The following is a 21,451-nucleotide window of genomic DNA, read 5'->3' on the forward strand; positions in this document are numbered from 1 at the left end:
GCACTGAGCAGGGACATCTTCAACCAGCTCAGGTCGCTCAGAGCCCCATCCAACCTGACCATGAACGTTTCCAGGGACGGGGCATCTACCGCCTCTCTGGGCAACCTGGGCCAGTGTTTCACCACTCACATTGTAAAAATCAGTATAAGATACAGGATTTAGGACTGTGTATGGAAAAATATAACCTTGCAAAAGTATTTTAGAGATGAGATTTTCAATTGTTCTCTGAATCTGCTACTGTTTTAGTTGAGCAGAAAGTCAAAATGCCAAAGCTCATCTCTGTTTATAAGCACGAGCTAGACTCACCAAAAACGCACAAAGCATGTAAAAACTGATAAAATAAATGATGGCAAAATTGCTTCCACATGTGTATTCTTCCCCTGGATTATAATCAGATTCTGGATCACAGCGTTTTCCAGGCAGACACGCCAGCATGATCTCCTGCCAGGCTTCTCCAGTTGCACACCTTTACGAGGTCACAAAGATATATTACGCATTATTTGATCAAAATGGATTAAAGACATATTCATTTTTTAAGTTCTGACAAAATGCTTGGAGCTGTACAAGCACAAATGTGAGGACAGATCGTGAATTTTTCAGAGCAGGAGCTAATTAAAAAAATACAGAGCACGTTTCAGAAATTACAGGCTTAGATCTGAATTTACAGACACATTTTATAAGGTAGACTAATGCACCACAAAGGCTTGCATGTAAGAACTTGAACCCCAAACTGTGATTTACTAGTTAAGTACTTATTGCAGTGGAGCTGCTGTGAACGAACGCGGTGTTGTGTATGAAAACCTTTCATAAAAGCTCAAAGTATCTGTTTGTTATCCTTATTTCCCCTATATCAAGATTTAGTTACCTTTGCCATCAGAAAGTTTTGCCTACCGCTTATCTGATATCGCCCTTCTGCAAGTTACATCCTCTACTTCTTGTCACTTCTTCAGCAAGTGTAAAGAACAGTTTATTTCTTTATCTTTGCAACAGTCTTTCATTTTTTCCAACTTTTCATGCTGGCTGTGCTTCTACAGAGTACAGTAAGCGCACAGTCCTATTCGCCTTTCACAACACCCCCGCCGTGATACCAGGGCAGACTAGGTTTGGACTCTACCTGAAGACAATTACTCCACAAACAAGATGTTTCACCACAGCTGTAATGAGTTTAGGTGTGTATCACCTGGTTAGAACCCTGCTGTGCCCATGGACGCTCAGCACACAGCCACAGGGAGCATGTGCGCGTTACGCTAAATTGCTTCTCGCTTGTACTGTGGATTTGTTCAAAATGTGTTTGCAAGAGCTACGGATGTTTTCCATAGATCGATGAAATGGGATCCATGAAGTAAGAGTTAAGGTTTACTCACCTGAACAGAAGCAGCACAGCTTGGGGGAAAGTCTGAAAATTGTTGTTTCTGTTTATTTGATTGTTGTCCCTCATGGCCACTTTTCCAAATACCTACAATAAAACCGGATTTTGACTTTCATCCTAGTGACCTGTACTGTCAGAAGCTGCCTTGCAGTCTAAATTTGCTTCAGTAGGTATGAAAAACACTTTCACAAATACACTTTCTTTACTCTTTAGTTTTTCCCAATAATGATGTAAATGCAATGAATATATCATATGTATAAGGTAATTCTTAATCACTTAATTTAGCATCAGTAAACCATTACAGGACTAATACATATTCCTTTATTTCAGGCGAGAAAATATTATTTGTTTTAAACTAGCACCCAGAGTCCTTTATGGACATTAAAGCCCTACTGCACTAAATATTGTATATGCTTGCAGTAAGAAATAATTGCTGTCCTGAAAACCTCAAATCTAGAGAAAGAGAGATGCAAAGACAGAAACTAAAGCAGAGACTCTGAGCATTGTGTCTCAGCCAGAGATGGAAACGAGTTCTGTTCCTCAAAACTGAAATGCAATTCCTTGGCCACAAGACCATTTTTTTCCCCAATATAATACATTTATATCCTCTTACAATACAGTGAAGGCTGTTATTTAACTCAGAGGTATTAACATGATTATGGCCTCTACACGTGCAGCTGGACTGTAAGGACCTAAGTTGCTTTTGGATGAAGAGAAAGAATCCGTAAACAAAACCCCTCTCCACAGCATATTTCTTCTATTCATCCCATTTAATTAGGACCTCCCTTTCTGTTGATTTGAAGGACGTTACAACTTTGAGAACAAAAGAAAACATCTGTAAAGTTTTATGGAATGCAGAGCTATCCTAAGACCTTATGACAGGGGGGAAAAAAAAAAGAAAAAAGAAAAAAAAGAGAACTGCAGCCCAAATTCAAGAACTTCTGCCAAAGTGTTGATGGGCACCCAGCCACGCTCCTCAGGCACCTCCTTAAGCAAGCACGAGGTCTCACGTGTGGCACAGCGACTACGGTGCAACTCAACAGCTCCATGCTCAGTGCCTTTATCTGCTGCTTTCCTGCAGCCTGTGCAGTCCCCTCAAATCTTTTTGCCTAAATCTTTAGCTAGATTCTTTTCCTAGTTCTATTCTTTTCATATGGGAAAGACTTAAAAAAAAAAAAAGCTGGAGTTTCAATGCCTGATTCCCAAAACAAATCTATAGTGGAAAAAAAAGGCAGGCATTCTTTCATACATTCATGCATAGGAATAAACTTCACAGTATATGTAAGGAGAGTGGCTCCCGTCAGCAAATCAAGACACTATAAGCTCACACCAAGCTCTTCTCTTGCATCTTTTTGGATTTTCCGACTACCAAAACCATAGCTAAAAAAGATTTTTATCTTACTCTGAAAGCTCTGCCCAATATATAGCAACACTATCAAAGGACTGTTTCAATAAGCACCTTAGTAAATAAATCGCAGAGTAGCCAAAACTGAACGTTTGTTTAATGCTAAAAAAAAATAATTCTATAATTACCTGCATTCCAATGACAGCATAGATGAAGAACAGCATGGCTATCAGGAGGGCAACATAAGGCAGAGCCTAGAAACGGGACAGGTGCATTGTCTCTTAATCATTTCACACCATAATTTCAACTTCTATTTACAAAAATAATTTCTCTGTAAAACACAGGCTTTTCCAAGGCTTTTCTTCCTATGCAAGTGCTTGAAATGTTATTACCTGTCACTCTTAATAATCTGCCACATACAATGAACACAAGCTTCATTATATTTTAAATTATTTCTGCCAGCAATCCAGGGGCAAGAATCATCGTTAGCAGTTTTTAATTTTATTTTCATTACCAATTCTGACAACACAAACATACTTCCTTTCTATACTGTTATAGAGTTCCATTAACTTCACATTCATCAGAGTTTTCGGCAGCAAGCATTCAAATACCTATTTGCTACACTTATGAAATCAGTTTTATATAAAAAATTACATTAAATTCCTCTCTTGTAGTCATCTGATAATGACCCTTGGACTCACTGAAGTAACTGATGAAGCTTGTTTTGCAATTAGTATGCAAATATATTTAAATATGTCATTACTGATAGCACAAATTTCAAAAGAAATGTTTTTTGCACTCTACAGGGTACTGCTCCATAAAATTTGGTGTATAATTATGTAAATTGGTGTTGTAATTCTAAAGCAAATTTAAATAAATTTTGCTAACCTGAAATGACTTAATAAATGTCCACAGTAAAGTTCTGATTCCTTCTCCTCTGCTAAGCAGCTTCACCAACCTCATCACCCGGAAGAGGCGGAAAAAAGTGATGGAGATTCTAGCGCTGTCTTCAGAGTTCTGAAGAGCATCATGGAGAAGTCAAACCAAATACAAACTCAAACATGCAACACTTCCAGAAAAACAACATCAAATGCAAAGGTGGAAGAGGTAAGATTTGAAAATGTGTCTTGAGGGCCTTTTCACCTTGATAAGCATGATATGAAAGGAAAAAATTACATGCTAAAAACACAGGACCTGTAGAAATGCTTCACACATCGCATGCATTTCCAAGTTGTCTGGTTTGTTAATAAGGATCATATTGGGTTTATTTGTAGTAGACTTCAATAGTACATTGACAATGAATGCAAACCACTGCATAACACCTTTGTAGTAAGACAGTTATGAAAAATACAGAAAAAAATTGGTGGAAAATAGACATGGTAAAAAATAAACTCAAGTAGAGGTAAAACCACTGGGGTCGGTTTACTAATCTTACCCCAGACTCATCAGTTGTGACTGTTTCAGTTGGCTTTGGCTTTAAGAAATTAAGAACATTAAATATTAAAATCAAATAAAACATCAAAAAAAATCAGCTTAACCATAAACAGAAGGAAGGACATTTTTCATTTCTAAATGTAAATTAACATCTTTAAGCTCAATATACTTCCTGAACAGAACATTAATATCTTTATTAAAACCTTCCTTTTAGCATTTCATGTTGGCTGACTCACGCTAAAACACAGTTGTCTGACTCATACTAAAATCTGCTTGTATAAAAAGGCTCAATGGAAAGTAAATACAAAACAAAATATCTGCTCCTACGTAAGCCAAACAAAATTAGCCATTGACTTCTGCAGGCCGTATCAAATTCTATCAGTAAGCCCAAGTAAAACTCAAGAACAAAGCTCTGGGGTCAACCTAGCCTTTCAAGCCCCCTTTTCTGCTGTGCTCTTCTTGAAGATTCATTACTCCATCACTGGAATCTAACCATATTCAAGTAATTGTGTTTTATATCACATCAGGAGCTCCCTTAAAGCAAAATAATTCCCTTGAGTTAACTCAGCAATGGACATCGGCTTCTGCAGTGCTTAGCAAGGACAGATTTTTCACTCTGCCAAAGCGATAGACAAAAATTTTTAGCACAACGATGCGAAGGCTGATCCTCCCACAGAGGTGCAAGTGAGAAGGCAATACTTGTACTCTCACCATCCTCAAAGTACTTGTATACCTGAGCTGATGTAACAGGATCAGGCATGGAGAAAAGGCTTCAGGATCTGACTGACCCTTTTGGAACAGATCTGTACAACCCTCAGGAGCTACAGGGAGGAAAGGAGGCACACACCAACGTCTTGTTCACAGAGCCAAACTCTATGTCCTGTGAAGAAGAAACTCGTTCTCTCTTTATAACACCCCGGTATGTCCGTCTTTGGAGAAACTGTCACAATATCCTAAACGGTCAGACATTTGGCAAAGCAGCCAGCAAAGCTTAAAGGACCAACTGGCTACGCCTGCTTGTGCACTCATGGATTCACAGCAGCTTCTTCCGAAATCGAACAGAAGCCTCTTTAAAAATATTGACAGCACCAGAACAAACGGGATTCTGGATGTTAGATCCAAGGGGCACCTTTCAACAATTACTGTCACATACAGCGGCGATAACCACGATGCCTCCTCAGTGCCACTTCCAACACATTGTGGATGCAGCAGAGACACTCGCAATGCCAGGCTTCACTGAGTAAAAGCTCAAGTATTGCTGTTATCTCAGGTAAAACTTGGGGGAAAGGAAGGGAAAAGTGAGTAGCTGATTCTGCTGAAAATACTGGCAGTATATTATACAAACATAATCTGGTAAAAAAACCAAGAACAGGTGGCACTTCGTTAAATTCAGATCATTAGCGATATTTATTAAAATACTAATTGTTTTGTCTATTACTTTTTTGCAAAACATATATAATATAAAGGTATCACAATGGGAAAATAAGGTAAAAATAATTGTTTGCTCAGCTCTGCGCAATCTACATATGCATACGTTACTGCCCTGACAGCGTATCAGTATCTTCTGAAACAGAGAGTTTTAAAACTGTTTAAGGGATTATTACTAAATTGATGCATTAATATTAGTCAAAACCCAGATCTCCTCATTAGACTTCAGTAAGCAGAGCGTTTGTAAGATCAGCTGTAACGTCTAAGCTTTGTAAGCACTTACATAAAATATACAAAAAATATGTTGCCAATGAAAGACAGCTGCTGCATTAGAAATTCCCTGCATATTTCAACACTTTGAAATAAAATCATCAAAATAGAGATTAAGAAGAAATTAATAATCACAAACATCGTAAATGCCAAAATATCACAAAACATGGCAACAGTCTTGCAAAGCTCTCTGTCTACATCAATGACAAACCTGTACTAGCGTACACAGACCCATGTTGCTATTCACTTTTCAGAACAGAAAAGTTCTTTTAATCTGAAACTTTTAAAGAAAAAGGGTTTCATTATACTGCCTAATATTTCCTTAATCTTTGGTGACTGACTCGTGCTGAGCTTGATACTGTCTTAATCAGTAAATTACTTAATTAGCATTCAGTATTTTGTATCATCAAACATTAAATGAAGTATGACAGATACAGAACTGATTAAATTACAGTATCATCATAAATTGGCCCTAAAAAAAATTAAGTAAAATTCAGGATTTTGCATTTGGGCGTTTTGCCTGACAGCTTTTATAGGAGAAGGATTTGGCCCCAAATAAGCTAGGAACAGTATTAGGATAGCAGTATGTAATGGGATAGATAAGAACAGAAAAAGGGTATTTTATTCCTACAGATTTTTATTTAATTGCTTTCCAAAAGAAAAAATAATGAGTATACACTATGATTTGGTTATGAAAAAAACCCTCGCAGAAAGAAAAGTCAGTAAAAAAACCCCTTTTTCTACGTATAACTATCTTAATGATTCTTAATTCTCACTTTTGAAAATGCAGCCAGAGATCAGATTACCAAAATTATGTGAAGGGGAATTATGAGTGCAAAATCCCTCACTTTTTTTTTTTTTGTCCGATTTGTGTATGTACATTTGTGTGTGCTCAGGACTGTGTAACGCACGCTCCTCTTATAAATCATTCTCAGCTTCTTTGGGCTAAGCCGCCCTAATTGCCAGTTTCTGATGGCTGATCTGCTGCTGCTGCTGGGAAGCATGAGGATGTCATATGCAAGAGATTATATATTATGGGCACTGGAAAGCGCAGGCCAGGAATAAAAAAGGAAAACACCCTGTTCACAAAAAGTAAATTGCACAAAAATACCAAGGTGGAGAGAGATGCTAGAAACAAACAATAAAAATGAACTCCTGATACCAGAGGATTTTTTTTTCTACTGGAGCTGAAAATATTCAACATCTGCCCATCACTGGCCAAGTGTTTTGGGCACTGACATTTTAAAGTGAGGGTATCTAATTTTTTTACCCTCTCTGGCATTTCCCTGTGATAATACAGCAGCTTGGCTTATACTAGTAATACTAATTATAATTAAGCTAATGTAGTGATATACCACAGAGAAAATATTATTCATGCTTATTTATAAAGGAAATGCTTATCTAAGAGACAAAGTTACATAAGGTTTACACGTGTCCATCCAGCATGAAGTAACACTAAGATCTGGGAAACGAAGATTAAGATAACACAAACTTCAGTAACAAGAGCAGACAGTAACAGAGAACGTCTGCTTCCTACAGCTAAGGGAAAAAACATACACTACCCAAATACATCACCTTATTTGCAACTTCAGTAATACTACTTGACATGTCCACGCGTAAGGAGGTGGCACCTGATGTATATGTAGGGCCAGTACTAGATCAGACTGAGGGGCAGGTTGAGCAGAGATTGTCTCTTTGGATGACGGTTGCTGACAAGAGTGCAAATAAAAATGCGTCCTGCGGTCAGGCAATCTACCTACAACCTCCTCCTTCCACCAATCATTCCAACACTACTTGTGTCCCAAACATTTCGGGACCGCCTGGTCATTATCATGCTTTTTTTGTCCCCGTGGGACTATGTGATTCCCACAATGACAGATGTGCTTCTGGGATCACTGCTAGAAGTCTGGTAACGGGAACAGGCAGAATAAACAAACAGCTTCTACTTTCAGTGCCTGGCCACCAGATGCACTGCAATGAGGTAAATGAGGACAGAGACTGGCTGAATTATTCTACCTTTTCTGTCAGCCACATGCCAGCTACGCTGAAGGTCTAGTTCAGCAGAGCACTTCATAACTATGTAATTTTAAGCCAATTCTTAAATACTTCCAATAGGCAGTAACGTGATTTTGCTTTTTTCTTAATCAAAGTTCAACACAGCAGCTTTCTTCCCCAAACAATCCCAACCCTCAAAAAAGATTAACCAACGATCAACCTAAGTTTCTGACTCACTGATTAAAATGTTTGCAACCTGCTGCCAATTTTGGTCAAGTATTTATTGCTGCTTATGAACAATTAAGCACATTTCCTAAACAGTAAGTCCTTATTACGCTCTTCATATTGCAACAAAAGTTCAAAATAAACATCCTAACTGAAAAAACCTTTAACGTCAAAACTGTGAACAGTGTGAAACAGATTGCATTGTGCATTGGAAGCAAACTGTAGCTCTGTGTTTAAGAAAAAATAAACATGGTGAAAAACAGTGGATATTAGTGTATGGTGTTGGTCAAATGCTTCTCTTGTCCAGATTGTGCCAAAGGGTACGAGAGTGTGCCATAACAAACGGACACGTAATGATGATGTGATCACGATTACAAACACAGAAGGAAACACCTGAATGACAAATACAAATATGATGACAATAACATATATAGGAAAGCATTCAGGTTGCCAAAATATCTTTAGAAATGTGTAGCGTATGTGTGTCTGTATGCACTTATGTATATACAATATATGATTTTTTTTTCAGAGAATAATCACTGGAATTCGAATGTGCTAGTAAGTAATTTTCTTCATAGTCTTATCAGTGCTCTCTATATTCCCTGTTCAACACGAACCAAATGCCTGTATACGTAATTTAGTAAAAATTTTGAATCAATGTGAAGGACCCCAGAGCAGATTAAAAAAGTATCCTTTCCCTTGTAAAAGACGCACTTAAAACTCTAAGTTCATAATTAACATGCTGATGGCATAGGGGTTTATTATTATAAGGGTTCTATTATTATGAGGGTTTTATTATGATAACTTAGTTTTGCAGTAAATAAATTATTAGCATTAACACCTTCATGAAAGCAGCTCAGAAATGTACTTCTATTTCCCAATTAAATACTGCAACACAGTGTAGATTTCATATTGCAATAAGACTTCATACTAACGAAAGCAAAGCCGTATGAGATTGTATTTTTCTGACCTATCTTACACCTGAAGAGATACATTTGCAAAAGTTTACAAAATGTATTAACGGTATTCAAAACTAGCAATTACTAGCAACAAAACGTACGTTCTAACATATGATACTGATGCATAAAGTAGGATTCCAACTGAATTGCAATGCTTTTGTTCAAAATTGGAATCCAAAATCTCTTACAAGAGGTAGAGAGGAGGTTTTTATACCTACTCCTCCACACAAGCAAGATCAGCTGTCCCACCAGTTACCAGGTGAGCGCGCAACTACCTAAAAATAAGCACCAGCCCTCCAAGCACACACTCCACTACCAGCCCGGCAAACGGTAAGAGCATCCCATCATTCCCAAGTCAACATTATGCGCTGCATAGTGCCGAAATGGCAATAACGGTGCTCCTTCTTGCCAAATGGCAGCATATCCAGCTCTGGGTTTGTGGAAGACTTTTTTGATGTATGCCATTGCTACTAACCACTGTTAGTTGTTACGGTAGCGTAAGCATTGAACAAGCCTCACGTGCTTCCAGTGGTGATTCAAGACATGTAGGTTTTGCTGAGGGCTCAGGAGGAAGATACCAATGCTCTTCCTTTAAGGCCTATTGCCGCAAAGAACTCGAATTTTCCTTAACTTCAAGCATAAAATTAGTCCCATAGGGACTGCACTAAGCATTTGCACAAAAGAACAACATGAACTCTCCATAACTTTCTTGACATTTTGGCAGAACATGAATGATAAAAGAAACTTAAATAAAAAATGTGAATTAATACGTTTGTAAATACTACTGTAACAACGTGATCATGCCTCTAAGTCATCCAGTGCTGGTCATACAAATGGTTTCTTAGCTGACAAAATTTCTATCAGGCCAGATTGAAACTTGTCTGTTATTGCTGTGTAAGAACGTACCCATTTATTCCAAATTTATTTGCAATTTATTTCTCTCTCATTGTCTTAAGTTATATATGTCCACCTCCCAGAAGGGACTGACCACATCTGGTGTCTCACAATCATCACTTTGGCTTTTTCAACTGAAAAGGAACCATTTTCATGACCACACAAGATCTTGTGTGTCATGTGAAGATTTTAAAACAAAAGGTCAGAAAACCCAATAGTAATTATATAGGTTTTAGTAGTGTTTTTATTTTTTTTTGTTGCTATACCATGTATATTTACTTATATATACTTGCCTCTAAAAATTTCTAAAAATAAAATGAACATAAAAACCAATTAGGTTCATAAAAGAACTGATTAAAGGAAGGGATATTAAATCACAGAGAAAATAAAAAAAACAATCATAGAAAATAGTGTATTGCCAAAATATATGTTGCTCTGAGGTGGTTCATTTCTGCAGTTGGTCACTGATCCAGTCCTTGAGGATGCTGAGCAGTCCTGTAAATTGCTGAACTCATTAAACATTGATTTCCACAGGCACCAGAAATTTTCAAAACACAGTAATCTCCTGTATTATATGTGAAAAAGAGGTTACTGGATCAGAAGAATCAACCTCAGGGCACCATATACATTATTATAAAACATTAAAAAAATGAGAAAAGGAACAACAAAATAAAGTGAAGACATTTAATTTCCAGAATTTAATACCAAAATCAAGGTGATATGTAACTAGAATGTCCACTCTCTTGGAAAAAGTGGGTCGGACACAAGCATGTTATACTCTATACACTTGCTGGCCTTTGGAATTAGTCTGAGTGCACACAGCTAGACCATCAGAATGACGCCAATGATGTTTCCACAGCATGAGGAAATTATATATGCAAAACTATAAGAATGTTTAGTTCGTGTTGAGTACATTATTTTAGGTATTCATATTCTTTCAAGTCACCTTTTACATTGATCAATTAAGATGGCTGTACTCATGCAGTTTCAGCTGCACCAAGATCTGATCTTACATTAGTGCCAGCGATTTACACGGTGCCAGATCACCCCTCAAACAAGGCTGAGCTTTCTCAGTTTCAGAAGTTTCTATAGTGGGAATTTTCACAGGCGCCATTTCAATCGTGGTTGAAATCCCATTGAAAACAAAGTCTTGTTAGCACCTCAGCAGAGCTCTTGACTTCCCAGGATCACTATCAGTGTTAGATTAAAAGGGACAGGTGGAATGGCACCATTCAGAATGCCAAAAAAACATTATGAAAAATATTTTAAAATACTGAATTTGGATCACATAAATTAACACAAAACTAATGAAGTACAAATAATTCAGCAGAATCAAAACAATAACAAGTAAGAAGAATCCAAGAAATTTCCCTAGACACTCTGCAGTATTCACTGTTTCGTGTTGCAAATGGGAAATCAAGCCCAGAAATATATTGAAACTGGAATACATTAATGACGTTCACAAACAAAGCACAACAAAGTGGAAAAGACCACAAACAGACAATACTTAGTACACAAACAGTGCACTGTGCGGTACTAGAAGACACCAAAGATGAGCCTTTTTTCTCTCGTGAGTATAGCATGAAGAACTAAGAAATGACAGTGCTAGTTGTTTACTGTGGTGGGTACTTTTCCTGGAGAAAAGTATCTCCAGAATATTTTCAAGACAACTGTGTGAATTACTGAAATGCCAGTGTTCTTCACAGCTGAAAGCTCAGCAGTGACCAGTTACAAGTAATGCTGTCAAATTAACCCTGTCCATACAGTGTGAAACACGGGGTTAAATACAGGGTCTGTGGTCACAGAAGTATATTTGAGCTATTTTTTCAATCTCTTCACAAACAAGTACATTTTGCAGTTATTAAGGAAAGCTATTCTAAATAATTCATCTTTTTATGCTCCTCAGTTTTACGCTCATCCACACCAGTACTACTGTGAATGGAAATAGCGTGTAAATTGTAAATACTTGAGCTGAAAGTCTAAATCCAAACTTTTCTGGAAAAAAACCCGAACAAAAACAAACAAACAAATTCCAAAACCAAAATAGAGGCAGCTTATAAAAGTCTGCTCCATGAACTGTAGTTATACTTTGAGAAACGTCTCAACGGGACAATGCAGTCCTGTGCTGATGACCCTCTGAGTCAGCTTGGGTTCCTTCAGCTCAGACAGAACGATCCATCGCTCGCTGAGAACTGAGCAAAATCAACCTGAGACCTAAGGGTCAGACTAAGCTCCTTCTGCTCACGCGTCATCACATCACTCCTCCATTGTTCTGTCCAGTAATGCAGTCAGTCAGGAGATTCTCATAGTTTAACGTAACATCAGGAAGGAATTTTCAAGTGAATCAGCCTTAAAATTATTTTGATTGTCTTTACTCTTTGAGATGGCAGTATAGAATTTGCAGCTTTGTAAAGAAATCTGAAGTCTTTGATGAGGGCTAATAGACTGTGTATGCTCTGTATTCTGCCATCTTAAAAAAATTATGAAAGAATACATTTCTTTTCTATATTTGGTTGAAATGCCTTTATAAAAGATATTACTATGCTTTCCAACTAGACTAGAACCAAAGCAGATTAAAAACTACGTACATCACTGTTTCTCAACAGCAGCTACTGCCACTAATTGATGCTGCCTGTGCCAATGCTGTGCCATGCTCCCAAGGGTGACCTGTATGGGCACAGCGTAAGAAGCATTTCCTTTGGCAGCAGCCTTGTCCGCTCTCCTCTGCCATACCGCAGCCCACACTTTTGCCAATACTTTGAGCTCAGCACCTCATCCAGCCAACTGTGAAGTCCCCAAACTCTTGTGGAAGCACAGCTCGCATTGCTACGGGGGTAAGGGGGGCCGTGGGCGAAGGCTGCTTAAGCTTCACGGAGATGCCAGAAGAAATCCTCATCAAACCAGGGCCTCAATCAAGATAAGCATGAAAAATCCAAGCTCCTAGTAGGTGGTTTGCTGATATGAACAATGCACTGAAAGCCAAAAACTGTCTTCTAAGACAGATCTTACTTGGGAATTCTTTCTTCTTTTTTTTTTTCCCCTCATCCTGGAATGCCCAGAACAGATCACAGTTTTTTCAAATACAGTTTCTATTCCATGTTCCTGGGCACCTTTATTATCCTGGTATTCACAGTTACAAAACCAAGGTACTGTCTAAATGGAGTAAAGGGTATCACTTCTGCTATTCACTGGAGGAGTGTGATCCTAAGAATTGGGTTCCTGACATGAATGACTTTGGAAAATAAATTTTAAAATGTGTTTTCTCTAAAAAACTGTTTCAATCAAATGGCAACGATAGCCACAGGATGGATTTTCTTCCCCAAAAGATGATAGAGATATTGCAACTTAAATACTCACCACTGCAGAGTGTTTATTCAAATTTAGGATGATGCATATTAAATATCCCTACTGAAAAGAAACCATTTGGGTAAGTAATGAAATGCGCTGGGGCAAAAATGATGTCTAGCAAGTAGCTTACTAAAACAAATTTAAGAAAAAAAGTAATGTTATCCACCAGCTCATAAACTGTGACTGCTGTAGAAAAACATGCAAGCTAAATATCTTCAAAGAACACCAAGGAACTCTTTATATCTACAGCTTCCTCTCATTAATCTGTTCTGTGCTACAGGGAAAATATGTGAATGATGGTGATCTCCTGCATCATGGGTATTTCTGGATAACTTAGTTCTCAGAATCACACACAGCCAAGATCTTCAGCAGGTGGAACACTAAACCCACCTACTGAGTCACAGAATCACAGAATCATTCAGGTTGGAAAAGACCCTTGGGATCATCGAGTCCAACCATCAACCCCACTCTACAAAGTTGCCCCCTACACCATATTCCCCAACACCACATCTAAAGGAGTCTCAAACACATCCAGGGATGGTGACTCCACCACCTCCCTGGGCAGCCTCTTCCAGTGTCTGACCACTCTTTCTGGGAAGAATTTTTTCCTAATGTCCAGCCTAAACCTACCCTGCTGCAGCTCGAACCCATTCCCTCTTTTCTATCGCTAATGACCTGTGAGAAGAGACCAGCACCAACCTCTCTACAGCGTCCTTTCAAGTAGTTGTAGAGAGTGATGAGGTCTCCCCGCAGCCTCCTCTTCCTCAAACTAAACAGTCCCAGCTCCTTCAGTCGCTCCTCATCAGATTTATTCTCCAGGCCCTTCACCAGCTTCGCTGCCCTCCTCCGCACTCGCTCCAGCACCTCGAGATCTCTCTCGTATTGAGGTGCCCAGAACTGGACACAGTGCTCAAGGGGTGGCCTCACCAGTGCTGAGTACAGGGGGACAATCCCCTCCCTCCTTCTGCTGGTCACACTAGTTCTAATACAAGCCAGGATGGCATGGGCTTTCTTGGCCACCTGGGCACACTGCTGGCTCATGTTCAGCTGCTTGAGTCTGTGCTCCCCAAGCATTTTCAGTGGCTGGGTTGGATCCAAGCCTCACCTTCCTCAGTCTCCATTTTTGATATCTCGAAAAGCATTAGAGGGAAGGGGCACTTTCCTCTGAGATTTTATTTTGACTAGTTAAACAAAGAAACATATAAGTATGGGAATGTCCTGGTTTGAGGTAAAACAGAACCAATTTTCTGATTTGTAATTTTACTTTTTAGCTGGGCCTCTTCTAACTGACTAAAGTCTGAAATTAACAGCATATTGTTCAGACACTGGTCACTCTCAGAGTGATAAGACCTGATTACACCAAGGAATGGTGCGCACAGAGGCTCTTGCTTATACTTATTGCTGTAACAACCAAGGTCAGCTAACCGCTATTTGCCCCGTTAGATGGTTGGAAGCAGAGAAGCGTAGAGGGGTCCCACCTGCAGGGAGGAGCAGAGGGGACAGGTGATCCCAAACTGACCAAGGGGGTATTCCATCCCATCTGCATCACGCTCAGTATAAAAGCTGAGGGGTCGAAAAGTCAAGTCTCTTTCTTCAATGGCCGACGTCTGAGGAGGACCCTGTCTGTTCGTGTGCCTTTGATCCCGATCCGAGCACTCCTGACTCCAGATCTGGAATTCAGCTCCTGTCCGTCGCTGACTCCAGTCTGGGACTTTCCCTGTGTCTGCTGGTGACGCGATCGTCATCCTGGGAGCTGGATACAGTTTTGTATATATTGTATACCTTTTATTTTTATTATTATTATTTACTATTCTCTTATTTATTATTATTTTCATTGAAGTAGTTTGTTTCTTTTTCTAAACTTGTAAATCTCCTGATCTCTTCCTCTCCTCTCTCTGGAGGGGGGGCCCATCTGTCATTCTGGTTGGCCAATCCGGCCAAACCACCACAGGGAAGCACTTGCATATCTGCTACAGAACTGGTATGTGTTTTGTTATCTTTCATTTATCGTTTTTGTGACACAGCTTTCCTTGTTAAAACCAGCAAGTCAGATAGAAAACAGGCAAAAATCAGTATTTTCCTATTTTTCCCTTAGAAGGGGATCTTTCTGTTGTCCAAACACCTGTATGTGTAACGGCCATCAGTCAAAATTTTGGTGAAAAGATTGATTTTTTCCAAGTACTTTAAGAGTAATTCGGATTTCAAAATACCTACTGCAGGATAGGAAAAGCAAAAGGAATAGGAAAAAATAAACATTCTATCTTCCTCAGCATGGAAAGCCTTACTTTCTCTTTGTCGTCTTCTTCTGCTACCTCATGAGATATGAATGCTAACATCACTCTAAAAACCCGACCTCCCACAGAAAAAAAAAAATAAATCATTATTTGTTAAACTCAGCCACTGAAACAATTTACAGTATCTTGAATTATCTGGGTCAAACTACCTACAAAAATCACTGGGCTTCAAGTAAAATAGTAACTTAATTCCTTTTTTATATGTAAAATGTTTTAAAAATTTTCTGTACATATATAGAAAAATACAATTCTCATTCTCTCACTATGCTGCGTTCATGTGCAACTATACGGGTGTATAGATTTATAATAACAGCTTGAACAAACATCTGTATCAATGTTTCAGTCTTTGATTCCAGGATAAAACATAGTTTTCTAAAAAAGGATTTGGGTGGATAAAGTTTACATTTTCTGTATTTCCTGATGACAGCAATTACTTTTTAGTGCATGAACAGTTGCTACTTACATTAACTTCTGTTATAGCAATATCAACGACGCTACCAACAACAATTAAGGCATCAAAAGTGTTCCATGCATCAGTGAAATAGTGCTGTTAGGACAAGCATTCAGCAGAAAGAGAGCAAGAGAAAAACACAAACAGAAAAAGAGAAGAAAAGGACAGCGTTATAACACAGAAACACTCTAGGCTTCTCTGATGTACCATTATACAATCTAATCTTTCCCTTTCATAGCTCAAAAAAATTGGTAGAAAAAAAGGCTATTTATTTCCCATATCAACATAATTGACCTACGACTGGTCTGTACGCAAACTTTAGAAACATCAGATCAAAATCTGTGACTTGTCCAGATGATGGAAATAGTGGGGAGACAGAGAAAGAGAAGTAGGGACTGGGGAAAGTAAGCTGGGGTATACTCACATCAGCTTCACTGAGAACGACGTCTACTATGCTGCCAATAACGATGAGGGAGTCAAACGTATTCCAGGCATCACTAAAATAGCCCTGAACAGAGCAGGCAGGGTGCAAACGTTTGTGATTACACATGAAATGTCAAATATTTGCATACTTCTGTTTAGTTTTGCATAAACAGAAATTAGTTAAACAAAACCTGTGGTCTAATGAGAAAACAAAACAAAACAAACAATATTGCCTACTGAAGGAAAAGCAACATATATGTGCATGTGTGTGTATATATATACTTTATATATATACACGTACAGACACACACTCAGACACACACGCGCACACACACGCAGTACACATGCAGGATACACCATCGTATAAGCACAACGTTGGCAAGCAAGCCATCATCCAAAACTGCTGTTGGACCTCTAGCAAGGCTGAAAACTTCTAACATGTATACCCTAACAAGCACGACAAAATCCCTTGAATAACGTTTCTACAAGACCAAGCCAACCGAAACCTCCTTAACACTAATGACTTTCTGGCAGTCCTACCTAAGTGACTGGTAAAAATATTCAAAGGGTCAAAGCTCATCACTGGTTAATCATGCACAATTTCTAATGCCGAACTGTGCATAAATATTAGAGAACCGACAATCTTCTAGTCATAAACTAGGTTTAACATAGGAACTCACACTACATTTGCACTCGGGGCACAATTTCTTAATGCTTTTAATGCAGCCAGGCCAATGCCTGAAAATTAATTTTCATAAATTGCTTAGTTACCCTTCTGACATTTTATGGCTTTAATATGTTCCCTATGTGTATGTTACTGGCACACTGCGGCAAACGGTTATAAAGTGCTATCGTACCATCAGCTGTCTATCGGTATCAAAACTGCCTGTTTGAGTAAAAAGGTATTTCAGAAGAAACCCTGAGGTAGGTTCCAGGATCAGTCTGTCACTGGGAACGAATCGAGATGTATTATCCTGGTGAAGGCAAGCCTAAGGAGACAAGATATGTAGCTTTCCTGCAATATGTGGATCTTGCCTAGTTATTACAGAAATTCAGAACTGCAAGATTTACTGAACTTGCCCTTTTTCTCAGATATATTAATTTATCAGCCAACCATGACTAAGGAACGTGCCATACATGACAAAGGCTGAAATATACATTTTGTACAGGTACGTTCTGCTTTCCTGGTAATTAATTTAAAAATAATAACTTGTCAGCCACCGTTGAAGCTCTAAAAAATAAATTTAGCAAAAAGTTTAAAATGACAAATGTGCTGATTTAACCTTATGTCTAGCTACAGTTATTATTACACTGTTCACTATAAGATAATGTTTTAGCTGAGTAGTTTAAGCCGTTACATGTGTTGTTACCACAGAAAAGCAAAATCAGCTACAAAATTTTTTAGAATTGGACAATTTTTTTTCCTCAATATTTTAAACTGTTCAAAGGTTACACTCGGGTGCATTACTATTTGGATAAAAGCTAGTTTGATGTAGAAATTTGCTCTTGGAGACTATGAGAGAGCTGCTACAGAAGACGACGTTTCTACAGCATATTCCAGGAGAGCCAGCACTGAGCAGAGGCAGGAAAGCCCCATTATGTTTCTAATGCTACTCCCTTTTAAAACATAAATTACTATAATCATTTCCTTATTTAAGGAAGGGGCTGTAAGAGGAAACGAGATCAGAGTATGATTATCACTACAGCCCTTTGTGCCACGTGCTTTGGTTCTTTGGGATTAATCATCAATTCCAGTTTTGGGGCAAAAGCCAGTGTTCATGGATTTGGCCTCCTGAACAAACGCATCCATTTCTGGGAGCTTCTGCACAATTCCCTATTGCTCCTTCCTTACTCATCCCGCTTCACGAGAAGCGGCCATTCCTGAAGTTTCTACTAAATACCATGATGAACCACCTCAATGATACTGAAATTTATAATCCTGAAGAAATTAGCAGCTGCCAACTAAAGAAGGGGAGCTACGGTCATAATATTCTTCCTGATCATTCACATTCCTTAACTCTCTTATTTAAAAGAAGTATCTTCTTGATTTTAAAATAGTGGTATTTATATACATACATAAAATAAGAGACTATTGGCAAACAGCAAACAGATAATCAGCACAATCAAGAGATGCGCTATCCATCTTCCTCTACAACAATGGGAACCGAACAAAGAGCCTCCAAATAAAGTTTCATTTCAACTATAGAAAAAGTGACTTTACCAGACATGCTACAATATAAGGCACTGAAATAACAAATTCACATTTTGATTCAATACAGCAAAAATACTTTACACGTTTATTTATTTTATGAAACCTTTTCCATCAGTATAGACAAATATTGTTCAAAGTAATATGTAAAGCAAAAGCATACAAATAAACAAAAAAACTAAGAGAAAATAAAGATGGTTTTGGAAAAGGGAGGAATGGACAAGTCACAGCAAATAAACATCATGCAAATAAGTTGTTTTCACCACTGCAATGACCCAAGATCAATTCACTTACTAGCCATCTTTCCTTTTTTCTTACAAAAATCTGATGTAAAACGACATGGAAAATCATTACAAGTTTAAGTAACAGCTAGCTGTCATGAAGCTGTACATACAGTATGTGTTGATGTATTATTTCAGATTTCATAGCTGTATTTTGTTTTGTACTGTACTAAACCATGCTAAGTAACAGGTTTTAGCAAATGTGAAGAACAATGTGAAGCAAAAAGGCCTGCTCTTTTAACTTACATTACAAAAATTGGTTCATTGAGAAATGCTGAAGGATAAAATCACAACTCCTGGGGAATATGTAGGCATAGCGAATTAACAGCAAAATATGTTTCTACAGATCTACCACATTTTAGTGCTTTTAGTACTCTGTTGGGAAGTTTAGGGCCTCATTCTCCAAAGTACTCTGTGCTCCAATCTCCCACGCAAGAAGCGTGCCAGACACTCAGCATCCCCCGTAATACCTATCGCTTACCCAAGTTTTACAGATTTCAGAGATGGAGGGCAGTCTGCAGTACCTTGGTTTTAAACAACACAATATCATAGTAAGAGTATCAATAATTTATAGTAGCCTTAAGTTTGCACGACCAGCAAAATCAAAAGATCACAGTTTTCACATTATTTTTGTCAATGTTTTAAGGGGACACTGTCAAGCAGATGAGATAAAAACGAACATGTTTTTATCTATTCTTATTTTTACAGGGTGAGTAATGGAGTTCTTATTTGCTGCTTTGAACATCTTTGAAATAATTTTTTTAATGCACAAAATTAATAAATAAAACTATCCATTCTGCCAGAGTAGACTAAGGAACCCACCAGTGACACAAACATTGAGGAAATGAATCAGTCTTTCCTCACGGACCCTAAAGCAAAACATTAAATTAAGTTTCAGATTGTTCCTACTATTATTAAATCTTAGTATGAGTTAAAGCAATTCATTGTTGTTTAAGCACGTATCTAGTTTAAAATTTAGATTACTAAAAGACATTCACATTCTGCTTAAGACTGCTGACTGATTTGCAATTATTAATGAACTATGTAATACATGTTGCCAATAGGTGTTCTGTTAAAGACTCTGAGAATTTAAAAAGTTACAATCTTCAAAGAATAACAGGAACAACCTTAAAGATATTTAACTCCCTTCTTGCTAAATAATCTCTGCCAAAAGTCTGATAAATACCATGGCCCTTTAACCTCGTGCTGCTAATTAACAAGTTTAAGGTGTTTTGCATCTATGGGGGAAGAAGATTCAGGAAATGAGGACCTTTCACTGGCAGTGTTTGCCCTTCAAACTCTCAGGGTTCAGATCCAGGGATCTCTCACAGTAAAAGCATCTGATCAGACAGAGAGCGTGTTGCAACAGAGTTAGAACTCAAACTGTACGAAGTCTGAGAGACCAGCATTAAGGCATTGCATTTGATAGCGAGCAGGAAGCCCGTAACACAAGTGGAGCACTGTGATCTACATGCTCATGATCAGCCCGCTATGTTTTGCATTAGGTGCTACTTCTGACTACAGTCACAAGTGCATGGAGAACCACACAAGGATTCACAGTCTTCCTTCAAAGAGCAGATGATAAAATACAGCAAAGTCTTCTGAAACTTCAGTGTGAAACACGGATATAGAACAGGAAATACGAGTCAGGAAACACAATCAGCATACTCATGACACTGTGGGTCCACATATCTGAGCTACCTCCTCTGGGGCCTCATATTGTGTTATTCTGAATGTGAAGTCCTTAGCATTTAAATAAGGTAGGTGACACGAAAATACAAATAAATTCATTAGAAATGTACAATGGACTGGACGGTGCAGAGCGAGACTACGGGAGTGGGTAAGCATTCACCCTGAACTCCACACTTCACATTTCAACACCAGACCTCAAGTGATGGATAATTTCTTTACTTTTGCAGGCAAATACAAGCTTTGAATCAAGTAGCTCATGACTAAATGCAAGCTGAATAAATAGCCTGAAAAGTTGGAAAGAGCTCTCCATATCCTCCATGCTGAGCTCTGGGCAGCCATGACTTTGATGCTCCCAGTGTCAGAGCTGTCTTGTTTAAAGCAAGAATTAAGATGGCCCACACAGCCTACAGTCGTTCAGTTCGTTACTGAACACCAAGAAAGGGCACAGCTCGCAGCCAGCTGCAGATGCAGATATCCTGATTACTTTAAAAGAAGGCCAATGGAAAATGAGAAGTACCAGCCTTAGGTGGTGAGATCAGTAAACTTCAAATGGCATGACTGGCTTTTTACAAATTCCATATATGATAAGCGACCACCCTTTACTTACTTACATAGATATAAGCCCAGAATAAATATTGATTTTATTGTACTCAAAACAAAATTTAGTTTAGTTTTTCATTACTGACTTTTGCACTGTCATAAATGGAGTATGAGAACTGAACAAAAAGACTGCATTAACTGTCACAGTCTGATTTTTTACAATTAGTGATTATAGTAATCAGTTTCTCTTGCAAATCTACTTTTGAAAATGTGTCTGCATTATTCATTTTGACA

At 38.3% G+C, this 21,451-nt stretch overlaps 2 protein-coding genes across 19 annotated transcripts in view; one reads left to right on the plus strand and one right to left on the minus strand.

Moving 5' to 3' along the window:
* CHDH (choline dehydrogenase) overlaps positions 1 to 3,747 on the plus strand; it is a 57,010-nt gene extending 53,263 nt beyond the window's left edge. The window contains exon 10 of the transcript XR_010072824.1: positions 3,663 to 3,747. The gene's annotated coding sequence lies outside the window, so the exon portion shown is untranslated. The remainder of the gene's footprint in view (positions 1 to 3,662) is intronic.
* The window catches only part of CACNA1D (calcium voltage-gated channel subunit alpha1 D), a 201,088-nt gene that overhangs the window by 34,585 nt on the left and 145,052 nt on the right, over positions 1 to 21,451 (minus strand). For 7 of the 18 annotated variants that reach the window (XM_063348325.1, XM_063348328.1, XM_063348323.1 and 4 more), the window contains 7 exons: positions 16,437 to 16,520; positions 16,025 to 16,108; positions 4,150 to 4,188; positions 3,603 to 3,731; positions 2,903 to 2,968; positions 1,365 to 1,456; positions 307 to 466 (listed from right to left, as the gene is read on the minus strand). In XM_063348325.1, the coding sequence (XP_063204395.1) occupies positions 307 to 466; positions 1,365 to 1,456; positions 2,903 to 2,968; positions 3,603 to 3,731; positions 4,150 to 4,188; positions 16,025 to 16,108; positions 16,437 to 16,520 (654 nt within the window). The remainder of the gene's footprint in view (positions 1 to 306; positions 467 to 1,364; positions 1,457 to 2,902; positions 2,969 to 3,602; positions 3,732 to 4,149; positions 4,189 to 16,024; positions 16,109 to 16,436; positions 16,521 to 21,451) is intronic. The other 11 variants (XM_063348330.1, XM_063348329.1, XM_063348340.1 and 8 more) reach the window with 5 other exon arrangements.

Source organism: Chroicocephalus ridibundus, chromosome 10 (genome assembly GCF_963924245.1).
Source record: "Chroicocephalus ridibundus chromosome 10, bChrRid1.1, whole genome shotgun sequence".
Classification (NCBI taxonomy): Eukaryota; Metazoa; Chordata; class Aves; order Charadriiformes; family Laridae; genus Chroicocephalus; species Chroicocephalus ridibundus.